Source organism: Bison bison, unplaced genomic scaffold (genome assembly GCF_000754665.1).
Source record: "Bison bison bison isolate TAMUID 2011002044 unplaced genomic scaffold, Bison_UMD1.0 scf7180017864456, whole genome shotgun sequence".
NCBI lineage: Eukaryota > Metazoa > Chordata > Mammalia > Artiodactyla > Bovidae > Bison > Bison bison.
In genome coordinates, this window is record NW_011495018.1 from 14,562,928 (window position 1) to 14,584,767 (window position 21,840).

General features: G+C 40.9%; 1 protein-coding gene across 1 annotated transcript in view; it reads right to left on the minus strand.

Annotated features, from left to right (window-relative positions):
• Positions 1 to 5,404: 5,404 nt before the first annotated feature.
• PNLIPRP3 (pancreatic lipase-related protein 3) overlaps positions 5,405 to 21,840 on the minus strand; it is a 37,022-nt gene continuing 20,586 nt past the window's right edge. The window contains exons 8-12 of the mRNA XM_010859587.1: positions 16,000 to 16,118; positions 13,137 to 13,269; positions 9,222 to 9,333; positions 5,753 to 5,920; positions 5,405 to 5,468 (exon numbers count right to left, since the gene is read on the minus strand). Of these exons, the coding sequence (XP_010857889.1) occupies positions 5,405 to 5,468; positions 5,753 to 5,920; positions 9,222 to 9,333; positions 13,137 to 13,269; positions 16,000 to 16,118 (596 nt within the window). The remainder of the gene's footprint in view (positions 5,469 to 5,752; positions 5,921 to 9,221; positions 9,334 to 13,136; positions 13,270 to 15,999; positions 16,119 to 21,840) is intronic.

Sequence of the window (21,840 nt, forward strand, 5' to 3'; positions counted from 1 at the left end):
TAAAGCTGAAACTCCAGTACTTTGGCCACCTCATGCAAAGAGTTGACTCATTGGAAAAGACTCTGATGCTGGGAGGGATTGGGGGCAGGAGGAGAAGGGGATGACAGAGGATGAGATGGCTGGATGGCATCACTGACTCGATGGACATGAGTCTCAGTGAAGTCTGGGAGTTGGTGATGGACAGGGAGGCCTGGCGTGCTGCGATTCATGGGGTCGCAAAGAGTTGGACACGACTGAGCGACTGATCTGATCTGATCTGATACACTCATACGTCTGTAGCCTTCAGTTATTTTAAATGTTAGGCTGCTGTGCATATGAAGTCGCTTCAGTCATGTCTGCCTCCTTGTATCTCTATGGACCTTAGCCCGCCAGGCTCCACTGTCCATGGATTCTTCAGGCAAGAATACTGGAGTGGGTTGTCATTTCTTCCTCTAGAGGATCTTCCCAACCCAATGATCGAAACTGCATCTCTTATGCCTCCTGCATTGGCAAGCAGGTTCTTTACCACTAGCACCATCTGAGATGCCTAGGTTCGCTATGGTTATACCTAAATGATGGATTGACGTTTGATAACTGTATCTGTGTTCATGTCTCATGGGCATTGTTCTGCAGTTGATTCCACTAAGACCATTGGACGGAGTCTTAGAGGAGCCTGAGATGAGAAGACTAGTCATGCTCTGGTTGGCATCATCCTAAATCTGCTGTGCATGACCTGGGACCTTTAAGGAAATTATTGCTCTTACGGCCATAGCTGACAGTCAGTGGATCTGTGATGGACAGATTTATGTGTGAGTGTTTGAGTGAAAGATCAGTTCTGTTTCTCTAGGACCAAAGACACTGGAAAAATACAGTACAGTGAATTCCAAAATAGAATCACTTATAAAAATAGATACGATAACCACAGAATTCAGAAATGAAAACCTACTGCACTATCTTTATCATTATTGCTTTTATAGGAGATCAATGAGTGAAGGGTGGAGGTGTGAGCTGAGTCGAATAAGGTGTTTTTTTCTATGCCACTGTCACCTCTGTGTCGGCTTCTGTCACAGTTCTTATCATGATGTATTATGCTCAAAGATTAATTTTCCTATGTCCTCTGCAATGCTCTCTTGTATATTTCAAATAACCTCATGACTTAGCCACAATACTTGGCACGTAAAAGGTAACTCAGTAAATGTTTTTTAAATGAATGAATTTTAAAAAGCCTATGAAAATAAAAGAAAGATATATGACTGTATAAAGGTGAAATGTTTGCAAAACTCAAACTTTGAAAATAGACTGGGATTCCCTTGGTGGTCCAGTGGTTAAGAATCTGCCTACCAGTGCAAGGGGACAAGGGTTTGATCCCTGGTCTGGGGAGATTCCACATGCCTCTGAGCAGCTAAGCCTGTGCGCCACAACTCCTGAAGCCCACAGTCCTAGAACCCATGTTCCACAATAAGAGAAGCCACCACGATGAGAAGCCTGCTCAGCACACCTAGAGAATAGCTCCCACTCATCGCAACTAAAGAAAGACCACATGCAGCGATGAAGACCCAGCATAGCCAAAAATAAATTAAAAATAGATGTACAAGTGAGAAAACATTGACCAAAAATCTTTGCCCCAGTCTATATAGGCATTCAGACATTCCCTCATATTGGAGTGAAATCTAGTAGAAACATTCCACTCTCCTGAGTATAAATCACTTAGAGCAGAACTCTAGAGAATCACGTGTAAAATCAAGAAGCCCATCTGGTATTATAATATAAGTATGTATTTGGGGGGGAAAAAAATCACACAACATAACACAAAACACACCTATTATTTTTATTACACAATCTGCAGAAAGCAAAGATTTCCCAACTCTTTTTAGCCAGAGGGTATATGAAAAAAATTTGATTTTCCCAAGTAGAAGAGAAAAGTCCCCAGAAGGGACATGAGATTTTTACGTTTATCTAACATGAGCTTAGATTTTAAAAGGCTGGCAAACAGCAACTTGGCATAAATTATACTTCTGTTCCTGAAATGCTCTGCTTGTTCTGAAGACTTGCAGAGTCAACAAAACTTGAGGGCTCTTTTACACAGGGTGATTTCTATTATTCACTTTGTTCTGAGGAGCCTGGGGAAACAGACACACAACTTAAGCAGCTATGTGAATTTTCCTTACTTCTGCAGGAACATTTATGATGGAGCTCCTCCAGCCCTAGACGCAGTGCAGAGGTCAATGCCTCGTCCATAACTGGATCTTTACACAATTTGCCCCTTTCTTCCAGTCCTCCCAGAGCACAAACCCTTGTAAACCTTCTTCATGTCACCTTTCTCCTCTTACCTTGCCATTTAGCAACTAAAGTCAAAGACATTCAATGTTTTATTTTACCTACAACTCTAACTGGTATAGCCCTTTCAAATCTATGAAGTGCTAGTATGGGCATAATCCTTTGAATGAATAAAAGATGACCGGCAGGGACTTCCCAGGTGGTCCAATAGTTGAGACCTTGCCTTTCAATGCGTGTTTAAACTCTGGTGGGGGAGTTAAGATCCCACATGCCTTGCAGCCAAAAAACTAAAACATAAAACAGAAGCAATACTGTAACAAATTCAACAAAGACTTTTTTTAAAAAAAGAAAGATCACCAGTTAACTTGAAAGCTGTAAGTAAGGTGCAGAAAGTGTGTATCCTGCAGACGAGCATGGAAGGGGTCAAGGCCCACCTGAATCCCAACAAGTATCCTGACCTAAGTAACTAGTTTATAGGAAATACACAGGAGAGAGGAATGTACTACAATATATCAAGGGGATCCCATCAGTTGAATGCGAGAAATTTTAGAGGACAAGTAATTTGGTTTATTTAAAAACTGGTGTGGAAGAAGGGGGAGGGAAAACCTCTAGAGACAGGGACCTACTAATCATATGAAATTTTTGGATCTTGTTTGGATATAAATTTGAACCAATCAATGGTCCAAAGACCTTTTTCAGACAATCTGGGAAATGTAAAAACAACTGGAATGTAAGATAACATTAAGGAATTATTGTTAATTCTTTTAATCTTAAATCTATTTAAAAATTACTGTCAATTTTTATAAAATAGATATTACAGTTATGTTCAACAAATTTACTGTTTACAGATTCATACTGACGTGTAGGTGGGAGAGATGGTATTACATGTAAGATCTGAAGTTCACTCCATTGGCCTAAAGAGGAAGCAGATGTGGTCCAAGAGCAAGACCCTCCCATGTGCAAGTTTAGAGGCGGTGTTTGTGGGTGATGTGATGACAAGTTTGGAGTGCGGATCGATGGCGATGGGCAGTGAAGGAAGTGATGACTAATGGGGTGGGAAGTCACTTTTCAGCACTAAGGGCAGTTCACTCAAGAAGCAGAAGAATTTCCTAACGGTCTTCACCACAAATACCCTTCTATAGTAACACAGGGTACTCAGAGAGAAAAAGAATTTTTTAAAAAGAGCTTTCCTAGGTGGCAATATACAGAGAAAAGCTCCAAAATCTCTTCTACCTCTCACTCAGTCTGAAGACCAAGGAACACTTTGAAAATACTAATGTGCTCTCATTAGTTTTCATTATTAATCATTAGATGTACCAACCCACGGGGTTACCACCTACTATACATCATGAGCTATAGACATAATTTGTCTTAGCAAGATTTAACAACATAGTAAATATTCTTCAAACCATTTGAACAATGGCTATTCCACCTGGAAATGCTCTAAATGCACTTCAGTGCTGTCACCCTGAACTCTCAGATCTGCCTGGCTAGCTCCTGCTCTATTTTTCACATTCACAACATTCTTATAACGCAGAAAAGGGGACAGATAAAAGAACAATAGGACAGAAATTCTATAGTTAATTAAAGTAGGGATCCCAGAAGTTAATTGACTCCAATTTGTCTTTTCAAGCTAAGAAAGAGCCAGCCCAGAGATCCCTTGAACAAGCAACCAGGCCAGGACTCACAGAGTTTAATGCAGTATCCTGGCTCATAATTCTTCCTTCAGCTGGTGAGACCCTCCTGAAAGGAAGAAAGGCTGAGCAGAGAGTAGTGCAGGCTTAAGGCAGCTCTCTCACGGGAAGTTTCTGGCCCCTAGAGCCATGCAGCTGACTCCATTGCCAGCTTGCTCAGGAGTACTGGGGCTGTGACACAGTTAGTAGGGGCCAGGCCCTCCTGCTGGGGCTGCTCCTGGCCACCCTGTTCCTGCGCTGGCGTGGGCCTCGGGCTGATACGGCACCAGGGAGGTAGGATGCTCAGCCCGATCATGCTGAAAACATCCTCATCTCCTTTCCTCCTTCCACTACGCCTTGTTCTCCAGTCAACCTTCTATCTCCTCCTTGTTCAATGGGAAAGTAACCCCACTCTGTTCTCTGCTTTCTACCACAACTCAAGCTCATGTACAGCCATGGGTCTCTTCTTAAGATTCAGTTGGCAGCCAGGCACCAAGGAGAATCAAGAAATATCCTGCAGAGTATCTGTCATTATTTCTTTCCAATAATGTTTATAGCCCAGTGCTAAACACTGAGGCCAGTGACAGAAAACAGAACAAATAAAAATGCTCGTCTTTTATTTTCACTGGGTGAGGACAACTGAATTAGATGAAATTGAAGCAAAATAAAAGAGAAAACAACACATTTAGAAATTGCAATATTGTTATTATAAACGCAAGGCATTCGTCAAGTGCTTTGGAAATGAAATGCTGCCTTAGAATAAATACAAATTTGTAACGGGACCTTCAAGGCCTAGAATGATAAGTAATTCTGTGATAGGAGGCTTCTAGAAGATGCTGAAGATCCTCAGGACCTATTACTTACTGATGCAAACATCACAGATGAGCTCCAAAATCTCTTCTACCTCTCACTCACTCTGAAGACCAAAGAACACCTTGAAAATACTAATGTGCTCTCATTAGTTTTCATTATTAATCAATAGATGTACCAACCCACGGGGTCACCATCTACTGTACATCATGAGCTATAGACATAATTTGTCTTAGCAAGATTTAACAGCATAGCAAATATTCTTCAAATCGTTTTGAACAATGGCTATTCCACTTGGAAATGCTCTAAATGTACTTCAAACACTCAATCAGACAGAGGCTCATTTTCACTGACAAGTCTGTACCACCATCCTTGGAGCACCTCTTCTTAATTCAGAGAAATTGCAACACAGCTCTATTTGGTCACTGAAAACCAGAATCCTATAGGTCACAGTACTGTACTTTGTCCCAGGGCTCAGTCTGGTTTTAAGGTTCAGATAAAAGCTTTTCAATAAGAAAAACATCCTATACAGAAAAAAGGCAACTGTACCTTTCTATCTCATTTACAAGGGCCAGGTTTGGTCTGGATGCCAGCTAGAGGGAGATTAATTTTCCCATTGCTCCCATTAAGTAAATCCATCAAGATTATATGTGATATATCTGAGATTAGCACGGTTTCAGGATCTGGGCAATATTAGGTCCTACGATGTTTTGGCTACAGAAAGCAGATCTGAAAAATTTAAAGGGGGAAAAAAGACAATGTTAATATGATTCCAGGGTAGGTGAGGTAGAAAATGTAGGTAGGTCTTCTAATTTAATGAGTAGTTTTTATTTTATAAACACTTTCACAAATACAGTATTGGTTTCTTAAATAATTTTTCTTCTCTTTAACTGCAAACTTTTGAGGGGCACACATTTTCATACTATTTGAAAATTTCAAATTATATATGGATTTTAAATGTCAATTACAAAGTTTAAACTGTTTGAAAATGCAAAGGAAAAAGTAAGACTTACTTATATCCGTATTTTCCAGATATATCTATCACCATTTCTGCTCCCAGCTTACTCTGAGAACGTTCAAATGAATACTCCTTCCAAATGAACTCAATGCTTGTAATGTTTCCAACGTTAATGTCTGCATCAATTAAATCTGTATAAGTCATGCCTGGCTTCAGTGTTCCACTGTCAATGGAAGAATAAAACTGATAAGCTTGTGCTTGGTATTCATAATATTGAAGTGGAAGACAACACCTGTGTGTATCATGGAAGAGAAAGTTTCATTTCCCTGCATTTGATTATAGGAGATTTATTCTTGCCATTCACCTTGGTCAGCATCTCAGAACAGCACAATTCTAAAGCTTGAAAAAAGAGGGAGAATGAGAAGCCTGATTAGTTGATTTTTAAGGGCTAGTTCTCCACAGTGAAAGCTCTGGTCTTGGCTTTGTGGTATCAGAAACTAGAGTTTATTGACACCCCCAAAATCATCAGACTATCAATGATAGACTAAATTCTCACAAAAGTGAAAGAAAAACTACAAGCCTGTTGATCAGCTAACAGCGGTGCAATGCTTCCTTTTCATTAACCAAAATGTACTCCTAGCCTTCCCCTGGTACCTTCTTCATCTGTATAAAAAGAATTGGGTAACCAAACTAATGATAAAGAAAGGTGTTTTGGTGAGTGTGGAAATAGAATAAGTCATAAGAGACTTGAGACATAAGACGTGTTTTATGCAAGCCAAAATTACTCTAGATGAGGTTTCTTTAGTCCTGCCATTTCTCACTGCTTTGTTAATGTATTGTTTGTCTCCTCTAACTGGAGGAAGAGCTCCATGAGAGTAGGACCCGTGTCTGTTTCCCCAGCAGTTATAACAATTCTTGGTATACGATAGGCATTTACATGTTTGCTGAATGCAAGAATGGATGCTGCTATTCCTAGGGCCTGTCTTGTTCTATTACATGTCGAATTAATTGATTTAATTACCAGAGGACAACTTTTTTCAGGTTATACTGGGCTTCCCTGGTGGCTCAGACGGTAAAGCGTCTGCCTGCAATGCGGGAGACCAGGGTTTGATCCCTGGGTCAGGAAGATCCCCTGGGGAAGGAAATGGCAACCCAATCCAGTACTCTTGCCTGGAAAATTCCATGGATGGAGGAGCCTGCTGGGCTACAGTCCATGGGGTTGCAAAGAGTCGGACACGACTGAGCGACTCCACTTCACTTCACTTCACTTCAAGGGGTCATTTCCCTGTTGCTCCATGAACTGCCTTCACTCACTGCACACACAGCACAGCCCTTAACGATGGTGTCACTGGAAACCCAAATGACTAAAATATAATGTACGGTGAGGGCTTCCCTGGTGCCTCCATGGTAAATAATCTGCCTGTCAATTCAGGGGATGTGGGTTCGATCCCCGGGTTGGGAAGATCCCCCGGAGAAGGAAATGGCAACCCACTCCAGTATGTTTGCCTGGGAAATCCCATGGATAGAGGAGCCTGATGGGCTACAGTCCATGGGTTTGCAAAAGAGTCAGACACAACTGAGCGCATTAGCATGCAAGCATGCAATCTATGGTGAAGCCAGACTCTTAACGCTTGACTGAAGAGTGGGACTAGACTAGCACACAAATTCATTTAGCAGACCTCATTCCAAGATGAAACATTTACTGTGGACCTGAAATGCTTAATTATTCTTAAAAAAGAGGATTGGATGATTATGCAAGGACATGACAAGTAGCCTCTTTAGACATTAGCAAAAGAAGTAGAGAGATGACAAAACATTCTCACAAATTTTAGAAGGGGTGGGAACCACGCATCTCTCCCCACCTGACCCAGGTCAGCTGCCTTTGTGCAGGACACAGATTCTACAGCCTCAGGCAATGAGTGCACTGTAGGCCTTAGAGCCACAGACACAAGATCATGTTGAACTATTCTCAGAGGAATAGCTTAATGGCGATGTGAAGGACAAGATGAGATCTACTAAGACAGAGAAGGGTATTTGGAACATGGAACAGCGTGGATAAAAGTCAGGAAGGGAGGAAAGGGTTAGATCTATTTTAATGCTGGGTAGCAACTTCACTTTCACTTTTCACTTTCATGCATTGGAGAAAGGAAATGGCAACCCACTCCAGTGTTCTTGCCTGGAGAATCCCAGGGACCAGGGAGCCTGGTGGGCTGCCCTCTATGGGGTCGCACAGAGTCAGACACAACTGAAGCGACTGAGCAGCAGCAGCAGTGTAGTCAGGGTAATGTGGCTAAGCTGAAGATGAACAAAGCCAAACAATGGGAGGCACGGCTAGAAATCATGGGTTGGAGCCTGTGTGTGAACTGGGATCCAGACGATCACTGACTGAACTCACCTTTACAGGCAGCTGCACCAAGGCAAGATGATGAGCACAAAGGCTACCAGAGTGACTAATCTGACGTATCCCTCGACCGACAACCACAAAACCTCTGCTTTTTGTGCCTCTGCCTTGTATTTGAAGATGATGTAAATCACAGAGCCAAAACATCTAATTAATTCATCAGTTCACAAAACGGTAACATCTAATTAGTGTGTACAATGTTAATTCTGAAATGAGTTGCAGAATTAAGTGATGAAAGTGGAAGACGTAATTCAAAAATGCTAAGGCTGATCAAAGAAAAAATTAAGGAAAACTCAAGATAGAAGGATACTGTAACCTTTTATGAGAGTGCAGGGTGAATGTCTCTACTGAATTATTCCTACCTTTGACTATCTTAACACATATACTATACCTGTGAGTACTACTTAGGGAGCTTATTAGAAATTCGGCTATTCATATAAATACTTTATTTCATATGGAATCTATAAAAATAAAGTAATATGCCCAAATTTGTATAACAATAATGGCATATATTATTTTTGCAACCCTATAGACAGTACAGTCCATGGAATTCTGCAGGCCAGAATACTGGATTAGGTAGCCTTTCCCTTCTCCAGGGGATCTTGCCAACAGAGGGATCAAACCCAGGTCTCCTGCATTGCAGGTGGATTCTTTACCAGCTGAGCCACCAAGCAAGCCCAAGAATACTGGAGTGCGTAGCCTATCCCTTCTCCAGTGGATCTTCCTGACCCAGGAATCAAACCAGGGTCTCCTGCATTGCAGGCAGATTCTTTACCAACTGAGCTATTAGGGAAGCCCTAAAATAAAGCAATATGCCCACATTTGTATAACAATAACAGACTGAATTAAAAGCATATCTTGTTTCCTGTCAGTTTTTTTCCCACTTGCTTTATTATCTAGATCTGTATTTTCATCTTAACATTTCCTAAAATTTTCTGTCTGTAGCTGGAACTGTGGATGAAATAGATACTATGATTTCTATTTTATATTTGGGAAAAAAGAAAAGTTACTGTCAGATAATAGCTGGTGGTACTGTATTACAGGAAAAGAAAAGCCTGAGCCGTACTGAGCATGATGAACTGAGTACAGCACTGTTACCTGCCAGGTCATCATCCTTGCCTACCTGACAAACTCAAACTCCCCTGTCTTCCCAATCGTTCCACCTACACGGAGAAATATACCTCCTTGAGTGATGTTGTTCCCATCAAGTCTGACAGACAGTTTGTGCCTCCAACCTGGAAACAAAATAGGAAAGAGAGAGAGAGAAGGGTTTAGAACACGGGGAAGCACGACATCTTTGTTACTACTGTTCAGTTGCTAAGTCGTGTCCGACCCTTTGAGACTCCACGGACTGTAGCACAGCAGGCTTCCCTGTCCTTCACTATCTCCTGGCTACTTCAGTGTAAATGTAACTTTCAGGGTTAAAGAGGAAGAGGGCTGTTCATGTTCATGAGAAAATATTAATACAACTTTATACAGCTTGAGTGAATTTGGTGAGGTTATATTTTTAAAAACATATAAACTATCACATGTTGCTTTTGCAAAGTAAATAGTTAATAATATTTTTAAAGAAATTCTTTAGTTTTCCATATATTTTTTGGACTTTAGAAAAATGTGTGTGTCTTCTTCCATCCATTACATTTGTATTCTGTGGTGTGTATGTTTTCCATCAGTTCAGTTCAGTTCAGTTGCTGAAACTCCAATACTTTGGCCAAAGTATTGAAGTTTCAGGATATGTTTTGGAAAGACTTAGAGCAGACAAAGGGTGATTTCACACCCTTTGAAAATAAAAGAGAGTGTTCCTAATCTGCTAGCTAGGAATTTCTTACGTACTCTTGATCTATCTTCTCCCAGTCTGGATATGTGTATACAGCCTGTAAAAATAAATCAAAGATTTATCTGTTCTGTCTTTCTACATCATTTTATGGCAGAAACTCAAGTATAAAAAGCAAAAGTAATTCTCTTGGTTGATTCTCTTGGTCATTCTCTTGGTTTACCTAGAATTAATAGCAACTAAGGCAACTCTCTAGGCTTCCCAGGTGGAGCTAGGGTAAATAACCCACCTGCCAATGCAGGGACACAAGAGACATAGGTTTGATCCCTGGGTCAGGAAGATCCCCTGGAGGAGGGCATGGCAACCCACTCCAGTATTCTTGCCTGGAGAATCCCATGGACAGAGGAGCCTGGCAGGCTATAGTCCATCAGTTCAGTTCAGTTCAGTCGCTCAGTCGTATCCGACTCTTTGCGACCCCATGAACCACAGCACACCAGGCCTCCCTGTCCATCACTAACTCCCGAGTCCACCCAAACCCAAGTCCATTGAATCAGTGATGCCATCCAACCATCTCATCCTCTGTCATCCCCTTCTCCTCCTGCCCTCAATCTTCCCCGGCATCAGAGTCTTTTCAAATGAGTCAGCTCTTCGCATCAGGTGGCCAAAGTATTGGAGTTTCAGCTTCAACATCAGTCCTATCAATGAACAACCAGGAGTGATCTCCTTTAGGATGGACTGGTTGGGTCTCCTTGCAGTCCAAGGGACTCCTTGCTTTCCATAGCCAAATTCTAATTTGCTATAGTTTGACAATTAGTCCAGAAAAATATCTAGAAAACCTATTGAGCAAGAAAGTCTGTGTTTTTTTTTAATGACTCAGAGGCGGAATGAATTGTCCCTTCCTCTCTCACCAGACTTTGTGCTAGGAGTTCCCAGTCAGTACAGGTCTGAGTCAACACAAAGCCTGCCAACAGGATAAATCCCTTGCAAACAGTCAAGTATAACTTTTAAAGAACTTTAGAACTAAACAGATCTTTCATTCTGAATTCTAAAATTGTTGTATGCTTAATAACAGAAAAAAAAATGCAATTCTTCATAAAGTTGTTTGAAAAGCCTCTGAAAGGGGAAAAAATTTACTAGAGAGAATTTTCAGTTCACAAATTAATCCTCGTCAGAAAGCTCCGTTTCCCTCCTTGCCTGTTCCACTGAACTATGACCGCCACCATCACCTCTCCACTGAAAGCTAAACTCACCAGTGATGGGACTTATCCCACGAACCCCTCTGGGCCCTGTCTCATTGGACCTGTCTTTGGGGCAGTGAATGCATTCTCTCTTTTTCATCATCTTTCTTTTCTTGACTGCCACATGGTTTTATCTTTTCTCTCTTTATTCATTCCTCAGTGTCCTTCACAGGGACCACTTTCTCTGCTCTCTTTCTTCTCATCTGATACATTCTTCTTGGGTAATTATGTCATCCACTTCATAGCTTAGGTTACTGTCTAAACATTCGAATCTTTGGCTGTGGACCACAGCAATCTCCAGAGGATGAGACCCAATCTAACTGCACATGCCCAAATTCTAACAGCATCTCAGACCTAATATGTTACAAACTGAGCCCATCAACTTACTTCAAACCAGCCTCTCTGCCTGGTTACCAAGTTCAGCATGTGGTATGTCATCTGCCCAGATGGAATCATCCTTGACTTCTCCACTTTCTGCATCCCTCAAACCCATTTACTGAGTTAGAGAAGGCTGACTCTCACATCCATACAAGACTACTGGAAAAACTAGATGGACCGTCTAGTCAAAGGTATGGTTTTTCCAGTAGTCATGTATGGATGTGAGAGTTGGACTATAAAGAAAGCTGAGTGCCAAAGAATTGATGATTTTGAAGTGTGGTGTTGGAGAAGACTCTTGAGAGTCCCTTGGAATGCAAGGAGATCCAACCAGTCCATCCTAAAGGAAATCTTTCCTGAATATTCATTGGAAGGACTGATGCTGAAGTTGAAACTCCAATACTTTGGCCACCTGATGTGAAGAACAGACTCCACTGGAAAAGACCCTGATGCTGGGAAAGATTGAAGGCGGGAGGAGAAGGCGATGACAGAGGATGAGATGGTTGAATGGCATCACTGACTTGATAGACATGAGTTTGAGTAAGCTCCAGGAGTTGGTGATGGACAGGGAAGCCTGGCGTGCTACAGTCCATGGGGTCGCAAAGAGTCGGACACGACTGAGTGACTGAACTGACAAACCCATTCACCCAGTTCCTTTTTTTTTTTTTTAATTAAAACTCTTTTTATTTGTTTTTATTTATTTGGCCATGCCAGGTCTTAGTGGCGGCACTCAGGATCTTCCATCTTTAGTTACAGCATGTGGGCTCTAGTTCCCTGACCAGGGATTGAACCCACCTTCCCTGTATTGGGAGCATGGAGTCTTAGCCACTGGACCACCAGGGAAACCCCTCAGCCAGGTCCTTTTTGCTTCTACCTGCCCAAAGATAAAGCCCAGACTTCCCATATGGAGCATAATTTCATTATTTGACCCGGTTTGCCTCTCTCATCTTACCCGCCTCATGTTGCCTTCCTCCTGGTCTCTACAATCTCAGCAGGGGGATCTTTTTTAGATTCCAGCTCTCCCTTATCTCCAGGCATTTTCATATGCAGTTCCTTTTGCTTACTGCTACTGCTAAGTCACTTCAGTCGTGTCCGACTCTGTGCGACCCCATAGACGGCAGCCCACCAGGTTTCCCCGTCCCTGGGATTCTCCAGGCAAGAACACTGGAGTGGGTTGCCATTTCCTTCTCCAGTGCATGAAAGTGAAAAGTGAAAGCAAAGTCGCTCAGTCGTGTCCGACTCCTAGCAACCCCATGGACTGCAGCCTACCAGGCTTCTCCGTCCATGGGATTTTCCAGGCGAAAGTACTGGAGTGGGTTGCCATTCCTTCCCTCTGTTACTCACTTTTCAGGAATCAGTGTTGAAGGCATCTTTCCTCTTGGAAGGCTCCCCGATCTGAGTGCAGAAACTCCTTCTTTGCATCTCCCAACAGAAAGAAATTCCTTCTTTGCATCTCCCAACCCTATTACTCAGGGTTGAAACTGAGACTCTTCCTTTTCTCTCCCCCAGCCTAGACTCACTGTGTGTTCTTCACTGCATCCTCAGAGTCTGGCCCGATGCCCAGTGATTTAGTAGACACTCAGTAAAAACTGTTGAATATTTAAAGGTAAGTGCCTTAAGGCATTACAATAAAATTCAGCTACATACTTACGGGCAAATGGCGAAACAGTCCCTGTGTTTAAAAAATAATATAATCTATTAGGCTTCATTTTTTTCAGGTGAAATCTATCAGCAAAATGACCCATTGTTGGGCAACCTTCCTTGGGACAATGGAAGCAATTTCCCTGGTGACAGAAAATAAGAGGTAATTAGAAATGCTGACCTTCAATAAACTCAGAATGTATTATTAAACTATAATAAATCTTTCAAATCTAAATAAAGTATATGCATTTAAGAATGACTAAGTTGCCTAATAGACTATCCTGCCTGTTTTCAAAAACAAAACATAATAAAACAAAAACAACTGAGGGATAAGGAAAAGGGGCTGGCTGTTAGAAAAAAATGAGTAAATAACATGAATAGACAGACAGTCCGTAGAAGAGGAAAGTCAATAGTCAATAGTTATGTAAAAAGATGCTCAATCTTACTAGCTGTCAGGAGTACAAATTAAAACAACATACAATTTCATACTCAGCAGATTTGCAAAAATTAAGGCAGTTGGAAATACCAAGTATTGGTATGATATGGAGTGGGGAATTCTCATTTGCTTCTTATGGGAATATAAATTAACAGACATTGCAGACAGACATTTGGTAATGTCTAATAAAGATGGAAATGCACATATGCTTTGAAAATTTCACTTCTATTACATGTCATAAAGAAACTTCTTCACAAGTACATAAGGAGATACGCAAAGGTGTTTATTGCAGAATTGCTTTTAATAATGAAAACTGCAAACAACCAAAATGTACGTTAGTAGGGGAATGAATAAATAAAATGTGGCTGATTCCTACAGAATTCCTACTAAATACAATAGGTCTATATATGTCAATGTAGATCTTATAAAATTTAAAAAGAAATTCAGAAAGACACTTATAGCAAGATACTATATATATATATATATATACACACATACATATAAATTTCCCTCAAAGTTTGCCTTAGGGAAGGGCATGAAGGGAATATAAGGTACTTAAATTTTATCCATGTATTTTAAAATCTAAAACAAAACTAACAAAATACTAACTTAAAAAAACCTGGATAGCAATGTTGGAGTATTTGCTACTTTAGGTTTTTGAACTTTCGGACTTATAAACTATGGATATTTAGGCTAGGACTGTAGTGCATGCATGCATTCTTAGTCACTACAGTCGTGTCTGACTTTTTGTGATCCGATGGACCACAGAGCCCTTCAGGCTCCTCTGTCCATGGGATTCTCCAACCAAGAATATTGGAGTGGGTTGCCATTTCCTCCTCCAGAGAATCTTCCCAACCCAGGAATCAAATCTGCCTCTCCTGCACTGCAGGCAGATTCTTTACTGCTGAACCACCGGGGAAGCCTAGGATTATAGTAAAACACCCCATTTAAAACTCCATTTTTAATGAACAAAAATACTAACAAAATAATAAGGGCTCATATTGATTGAGTGAGTGCTTACCATGTGCAAGGCACTGTTTGATGCACTTTATGTGCATTTAGGTCAATTAATCCTCACAAAATATTATTATTATAATGTTTTTAGTCTCCTTATTTAGCAGATGAGGAAACTAAAGCCCAGAGAAGTAAGCAATTTGTCTGAGTTTGTTTGTCTATTAAGTGAAGGCACAAGAATGTGAATCAGATGGCCCAGCACTGAAACCCCTCTTACTTTATTTATTTTTTAAAATTCCATCTCATTTTTTATGACTGTTGGATAAAAGTACAATAAAACAAGTCAAGGAAATTGACTTAATGTTCTCTAGTTTGTTGCCGTAATTAGCATCTATGTGGCATAGGAGCCTAGAGTTCTCCCCTTTTGAGCTGATTAAACCCCGCTAACTCTGAATATGCTATGACTTTGAAAACCTGCTTTCACCTGCCTTTGATGTAGTGAATGTCAGGATCCCTTTAGCCATTCAGAGCAGCATCTGGGGCTTGAAGAAGGATGAGTTCGGGGAGAAGGAGGTTTAGGGGAAATGTCAGTGCTTGTCTGGCAAGGTTTCTGAGACTTGCAGTTCACCAGCCACAGTATGAACAAGGAAGACATGCTCAGGAAGACAGCCTGAGGGCTCACTCACCTTGGTCTGTAACAGGAAGGAAATACTTACTCCTGTCCCAACACTATTCTTATTCACAAAATAGCACAAAATGTGCTATTGCTTATAACACACTTTGGTTTGAAACCCCATATTTTTCTACCCTGATAAAACAGGGTATAAGTCTCTAAAGCACAAGCAGGAAAATCTTTCTACTTTCCACTACAAAATAGACTTTCTTTTTACCTTTTCATAGTGATAAGCAAATGAAAAATATAGTCAGCTCAGATCTGGCACCACGTGCTTCATGACTCAAGTAAAATCAAATTTGGTATTTTGTAATGTATATTGATTTGCATGGAATTCCTGTGAGTTATCTATGCTTCAGTTCTGCTCCGTATGAATAATCAAATTTTAATAAAATAATTTTCATGTCCCAGGTAAATAGTAATATGTTTGACTGTAGCTATTAATTGGTTCAGCCTTCTCAGGGCATCTTAGAGGATGACATTTAAAATATATACACACAAAAATTTTTGTGCTGGACTTATGCCTGGTACACAACATCTAATAACTGCATAACAAATGACCAAAAAAGCAAAATTGTATATAATTCAAAAGAACTGAAACAACCAGAATACAAATAGTTGGTTTAGTTATTTAAGCCCTTCAGCAACCCCAGCTACTGTTCAGTACTCAGCACAGAAAGAATCTATTATTTACCAAAATGGCAGATGCATTTTTTTGGATACATACTCAATGTTCTAATTTTTAGTTGACTGATCATGCTTCAAAAAATGACTTGCTAATTGAATTACATGGCAAAATGCTTTACTTACTGCTTTAAAAGATTTGTAGGATCTACAAGGATAAGCAATAAATGCATCAGGATTGAGAATGCTTTCAGCATAAAAGCGATGACTTCGGGCATGGTTGCAATCAAAGAAGGAGAACACTTCTGTGAAAACAATTTTCGATTAACTGGTAGCAATGAACTGATAACTGAGAGTATGAAACATTTCCTAGAAAAAGTAATGTTGAATGATAGTTTCTTGACTTGGATCTGGGTCACCAGACCTTGTGTGTACTTTTAGATATTCCACATTTATTAATATTACATATCATCTTCTTGTACCAAAGAATTCTTTGTGTGAGTCTAAAGGGACAAGTTATGACCAACCTAGATAGCATATTGAAAAGCAGAAACACTACTTTGCCAACAAAGGTCCGTCTAGTCAAGGCTATGGTTTTTCCAGTGGTCATGTATGGATGTGAGAGTTGGACTGTGAAGAAGGCTGAGTGCCGAAGAATTGATGCTTTTGAACTGTGGTGTTGGAGAAGACTCTTGAGAGTCCCTTGGACTGCAAGGAGATCCAACCAGTCCATTCTGAAGGAGATCAGCCCTGGGATTTCTTTGGAAGGAATGATGCTAAAGCTGAAACTCCAGTACTTTGGCCACCGCATGTGAAGAGTTGACTCATTGGAAAAGACTCTGATGCTGGGAGGGATTCGGGGCAGAAGGAGAAGGGGATGACAGAGGATGAGATGGCTGGATGGCATCACTGACTCGATGGATGTGAGTCTGAGTGAACTCCCTGAGTTGGTAATGGACAAGGAGGCCTGGCATGCTGCGATTCATGGGGTCGCAAAGAGTCGGACACGACTGAGCTACTGAACTGAACTGAAAGGGACATTTAATGTAGATGACTGTCCTGATACTAATATCACCAACACTTCCCAGATATCTGACATAAGCACTTAGAATTTTAAGTATCACTGTGTACACAGTATCTCTGCCTTAGACCAGTTAATTCTCTTGTCTCCCTGTTTCTGCAGGAATGACTGAACTCCCTCCTATTCAATCATGAAACAGGCAGCAAGGTTAACCAGTGCACAGCTTCAGCTGAGTTTCAAGATGTGACAGGTGGAATGTATTATAAAGAATGCTATAGACAAATTGGTTTTGTCATTGTCAGGCACAGCATTACTGCCACTGGTAGTTAGGATTACTGCAATAATTCATAAAAGTTCTAAGTACATTTGTGTATTCTGAAATACATTCCAGTCATTTATGCTCTCTTTTCCTTACATAACAATATTTTTACTACATGGCATGGGCTATTCTTCTCATGACCTACATGACTTGACTCACCTTTGAGTCACTAGATGTGGCAAATCACTTATCTATAAATGTGGACTCCAAAGAGTCACTCCTTCCTAGGTCCTCACCCCCTTTGCAATATAATGTTACTACTCGTTCCATCAAGAGGTGGAACTAATGATGACATGACAGTAAATTTTTAGATGATTCTAAATAAAGGTTTTTAAAAACCTTTCTGGGTTACAGGCTAGTCTTGTGACTTGTTTGACTAAGAGAATATAGAGGAACTGCCACTGGGCAAGTATCATGGCCTTGGTCTTCAGCGACCTTCCATCATCTTTTCTTGTTCTATTGGAACCCAGTCTCCATGTTAAGAAATTCAGGTGAACTGGCTGGGGAGAGAGGCTCTGAAGGATAACAGACCACTTAGAGAGGAGAGCTAGTACCAAGATACTACCCATGGAAGGCCATCTTGGACCTTCCCACCCATTTTGGCCCAGCTCAGCCCAGCTCCCAGTTGGATGCAACCATGTACATTCACCCAATGGACACATAGCAAAGCAGAGCTCTGCCTGAATCTTGAGCCTCATAACCATGGGCAATAAACCATTGTTCTCTTAAGCCACTATGGTTTGTTATACAATAGATAACTGAGATCATTTCAGAAATACAACATAGCAGTAATAAAGAATTGACATCTTTTTTTGAGGAGGACTTCTCTTATATCAGGTTTCTTTACATACAAATTTGTATTCATAACTAATTGTGGTTTAGACACGATGGTTCTTTAGAACATAGGGAACTATGAATTTTAAAAGTAAATGGTTTCTTAGTAACAAATATATGTAAAATAAAATATTTTGAAGCTGAAAAGTCATTTGAAGACATGAATGATAAATATGCTTTTAATCTAATAAAGTTGTAGGAATTACAGTATCTCAAAATGATAGCTTATGATAAATGTAGGCTTATTTTAATTCATTATTTTACAGAATTTCAAGTATATAACAATATAGTTATGTAAACAAGTCTTATGATCTACATTTTATCCTAATAGAAATGATTTCAAATCATAATATAACAGATAATGAGAAAGAAGTTTTATAATAGGTCTTTTTTGAAAGAATTTTGCTTACCAGCACTAGATAGAACTGGCTTTAATTCTCATTTTGAGTATCTATAGTTTTACCAGTTTTAAGTAGTCATTGCAAATGGATATTTCTAATTACATTTACTTTCAAAACAGGTAGTAAAACTTTGTAAGTTAGTGCTAGTGAAGAGGAAATTCAAGCTACTCTCAATGCCACGATCTGTGTTTCTTTCCTCTGCAACTGCCAGATGGAAGATAGAATAATTACATCATCTAGACATTCTGACCACATGGGGTCAGGCAGTGGGATATTTAGAATCATCGAAAAATTTACTGTCATGTCATCATACATTATATGACTGTGCTTTATCATATATTATGGATGATACATATCATTGTTTACATGATAATGATATAGAGATAGGGAGGAATGGAACTCCCAAATAATAACTTTCTGGTGTCTTATAAAGTGCCTTATTATTATTATTGGAAACTGCTATAAGGGCTAAATACTATTTGTTTAATTTGTGATTAAATTAACTTGTGATCCACGGTAATTCTGTTAAAAAGCAAATCAAACCATGTACTTCTTCTGCTCAAAATCCTCCCATGGCTCCCATCCCCCTCAAGTAAAAGCTGAAGTTGTTGCTACAGTCCATAAGACCCTACGTTATCTCCCTCTGCCCCATTCCTTCTCTAACCTCATGCCCTACTACTCTCCTCTCTTTTATTTCACTCTGGCCACAATAGGCTCCTTGCTGCCATGACCCTCACGGGCTCCTGCCCCAGGCCCTTTGCACTTGCCATTCCCACCCCTCAGCCTGGAATGCTTCTCACCCAGGTACCTGCATGGCTAACTCCTTCAGGTCATCCTTTCAGTAAGGACTTCCTGTCCACCCTACCAAAAATCTCCTTCCCCTAGGTCACCCGCAGTGTCACCAACACATCAGATTCCCATTACATTCTTTGTTTGGTCTCCTTAGCACTTATTCTATTACTGTTTTTATAGCAAAGTAGGGTATTGCTGCTGCTGCTCCTGCTAAGTCGCTTCAGTCGTGTCTGACTCTGTGCGACCCCATAGATGGCAGTCCACCAGGCTCCCCGGTCCCTGGGATTCTCCAGGCAAGAACACTGGAGTGGGTTGCCATTTCCTCCTCCAATGCATGAAAGTGAAAAGTGAAAGTGAAGTCGCTCAGTCGTGTCCAACCCTCAGCGACCCCATGGACTGCAGCCTTCCAGGCTCCTTGTTCCATGGGATTTTCCTGGCAAGAGTACTGGAGTGGGGTACCATTGCCTTCTCTGAAAGTAGGGTATTAGCTCCTACTAATTTTTGTCTTTTGTATGCATTCCTACATCTGCTATTCCTAGAATAGTGCCTGGCACATAGTAAGCACTCAATACATATCTATTGGATGACTACATCCTCTTTGTTCATACTAGTGAGACATTCTGTTAGACCCTGGGATTATAGACTTAACTAAAACATGGATCCTGGCCTCACAGACCTCATGACTGCTGGGAACTTCATACATGCTACTGTGTTTTGGGCTAAAATATACGAGAGGAACTACCCCGCGTCCGAGGTCAGGGGAGGCGGGCGGGAGGAGCAACCCCACGTCCAAGGAAGTGGCTGCACGGGCGCAGGAGGGCCTAGAGGAGCTATCCCATGTTGAAGGTCAGGAAGGGCGGTGGTGAGGAGATACGCTTCGTCCAAGCTAAGGAGCAATGGCTGCACTTTGCTGGAGCAGCCGTGAAGAGATACCCCATGCCCAAGGTAAGAGAAACCCAAGTAAGACGATAGGTGTTGCAAGAGGGCATCTGAGGGCAAACACACCGAAACCATACTCACAGAAAACTAGTCAATCTAATCACACTAGGACCACAGCCTTGTCTAACTCAATGAAACTAAGCCATGCCCATGGGGCAACCCAAGATAGGCGGGTCATGGTGGAGAGATCTGACAGAATGTGGTCCACTGGAGAAGGGAATGGCAAACCACTTCATTATTCTTGCCTCGAGAACCCCATGAACAGTATGAAAAGGCAAAATGATAGGATACTGAAAGAGAAACTCCCCAGGTCAGGAGGTGCCCAATATGTTACTGGAGATCAGTGGAGAAATAACTCCAGAAAGAATGAAGGGATGGAGCCAAAGCAAAAACATAACCCAGCTGTGGATGTGACTGGTGATAGAAGCAAGGTCCAATGCTGTAAAGAGCAATATTGCATAGGAACCTGGAATGTCAGGTCCATGAATCAAGGCAAACTGGAAGTGGTCAAACAGGAGATGGCAAGAGTGAATGTCAATATTCTAGGAATCAGTGAACTGAAATGGACTGGAATGGGTGAATTTAACTCAGATGACCATTATATCTACTACTGTGGGCAGGAATCCCTCAGAAGAAATGGAGTGGCCATCATGGTCAACAAAAGAGTCTGAAATGCAGTACTTGGATGCAATCTCAAAAAGGACAGAATAATCTCTGTTCATTTCCAAGGCAAACCATTCAATATCACAGTAATCCAAGTCTATGCCCCAACCAGTAATGCTAAAGAAGCTGAATTGAACGGTTCTATGAAGACCTACAAGACCTTTTAGAACTATCACCCAAAAAAGATGTCCTTTTCATTATAGGGGACTGGAATGCAAAAGTAGGAAGTCAAGAAATACCTGGAGTAACAGGCAAATTTGGCCTTGTAATACAGAATGAAGCAGGGCAAAGACTAATAGAGTTTTGCCAAGAAAATGCACTGGTCATAACAAACACCCTCTTCCAACAACACAAGAGAAGACTCTACACATGGACATCACCAGATGGTCAACACCCAAATCACACTGATTATATTCTTTGCAGCCAAAGATGGAGAAGCTCTATAGAGTCGGCAAAAACAAGACCAGGAGCTGACTGTGGCTCAGATGATGAACTCCTTATTGCCAAATTCAGACTTAAATTGAAGAAAGTAGGGGAAACCACTAGACCATTCAGGTATGACCTAAATCAAATCCCTTATGGTTATACAGTGGAAGTGAGAATTAGATTTAAGGGCCTAGATCTGATAGATAGAGTGCCTGATGAACTATGTAATGAGGTTCGTGACATTGTACAGGAGACAGGGATCAAGACCATTCCCATGAAAAAGAAATGCAAAAAAGCAAAATGGCTGTCTGGGGAGGCCTTATAAATAGCTGTGAAAAGAAGAGAAGCGAAAAGCAAAGGAGAAAAGGAAAGATATAAACATCTGAATGCAGAGTTCCAAAGAATAGCAAGAAGAGATAAGAAAGCCTTCTTCAGAGATCAATGCAAAGAAATAGAGGAAAACAACAGAATGGGAAAAACTAGGGATCTCTTCAAGAAAATCAGAGATACCAAAGGAACATTTCATGCAAAGATGGGCTCGATAAAGGACAGAAATGGTATGGACCTAACAGAAGCAGAAGATATTAAGAAGAGGTGGCAAGAATACACAGAAGAACTGTACAAAAAAGATC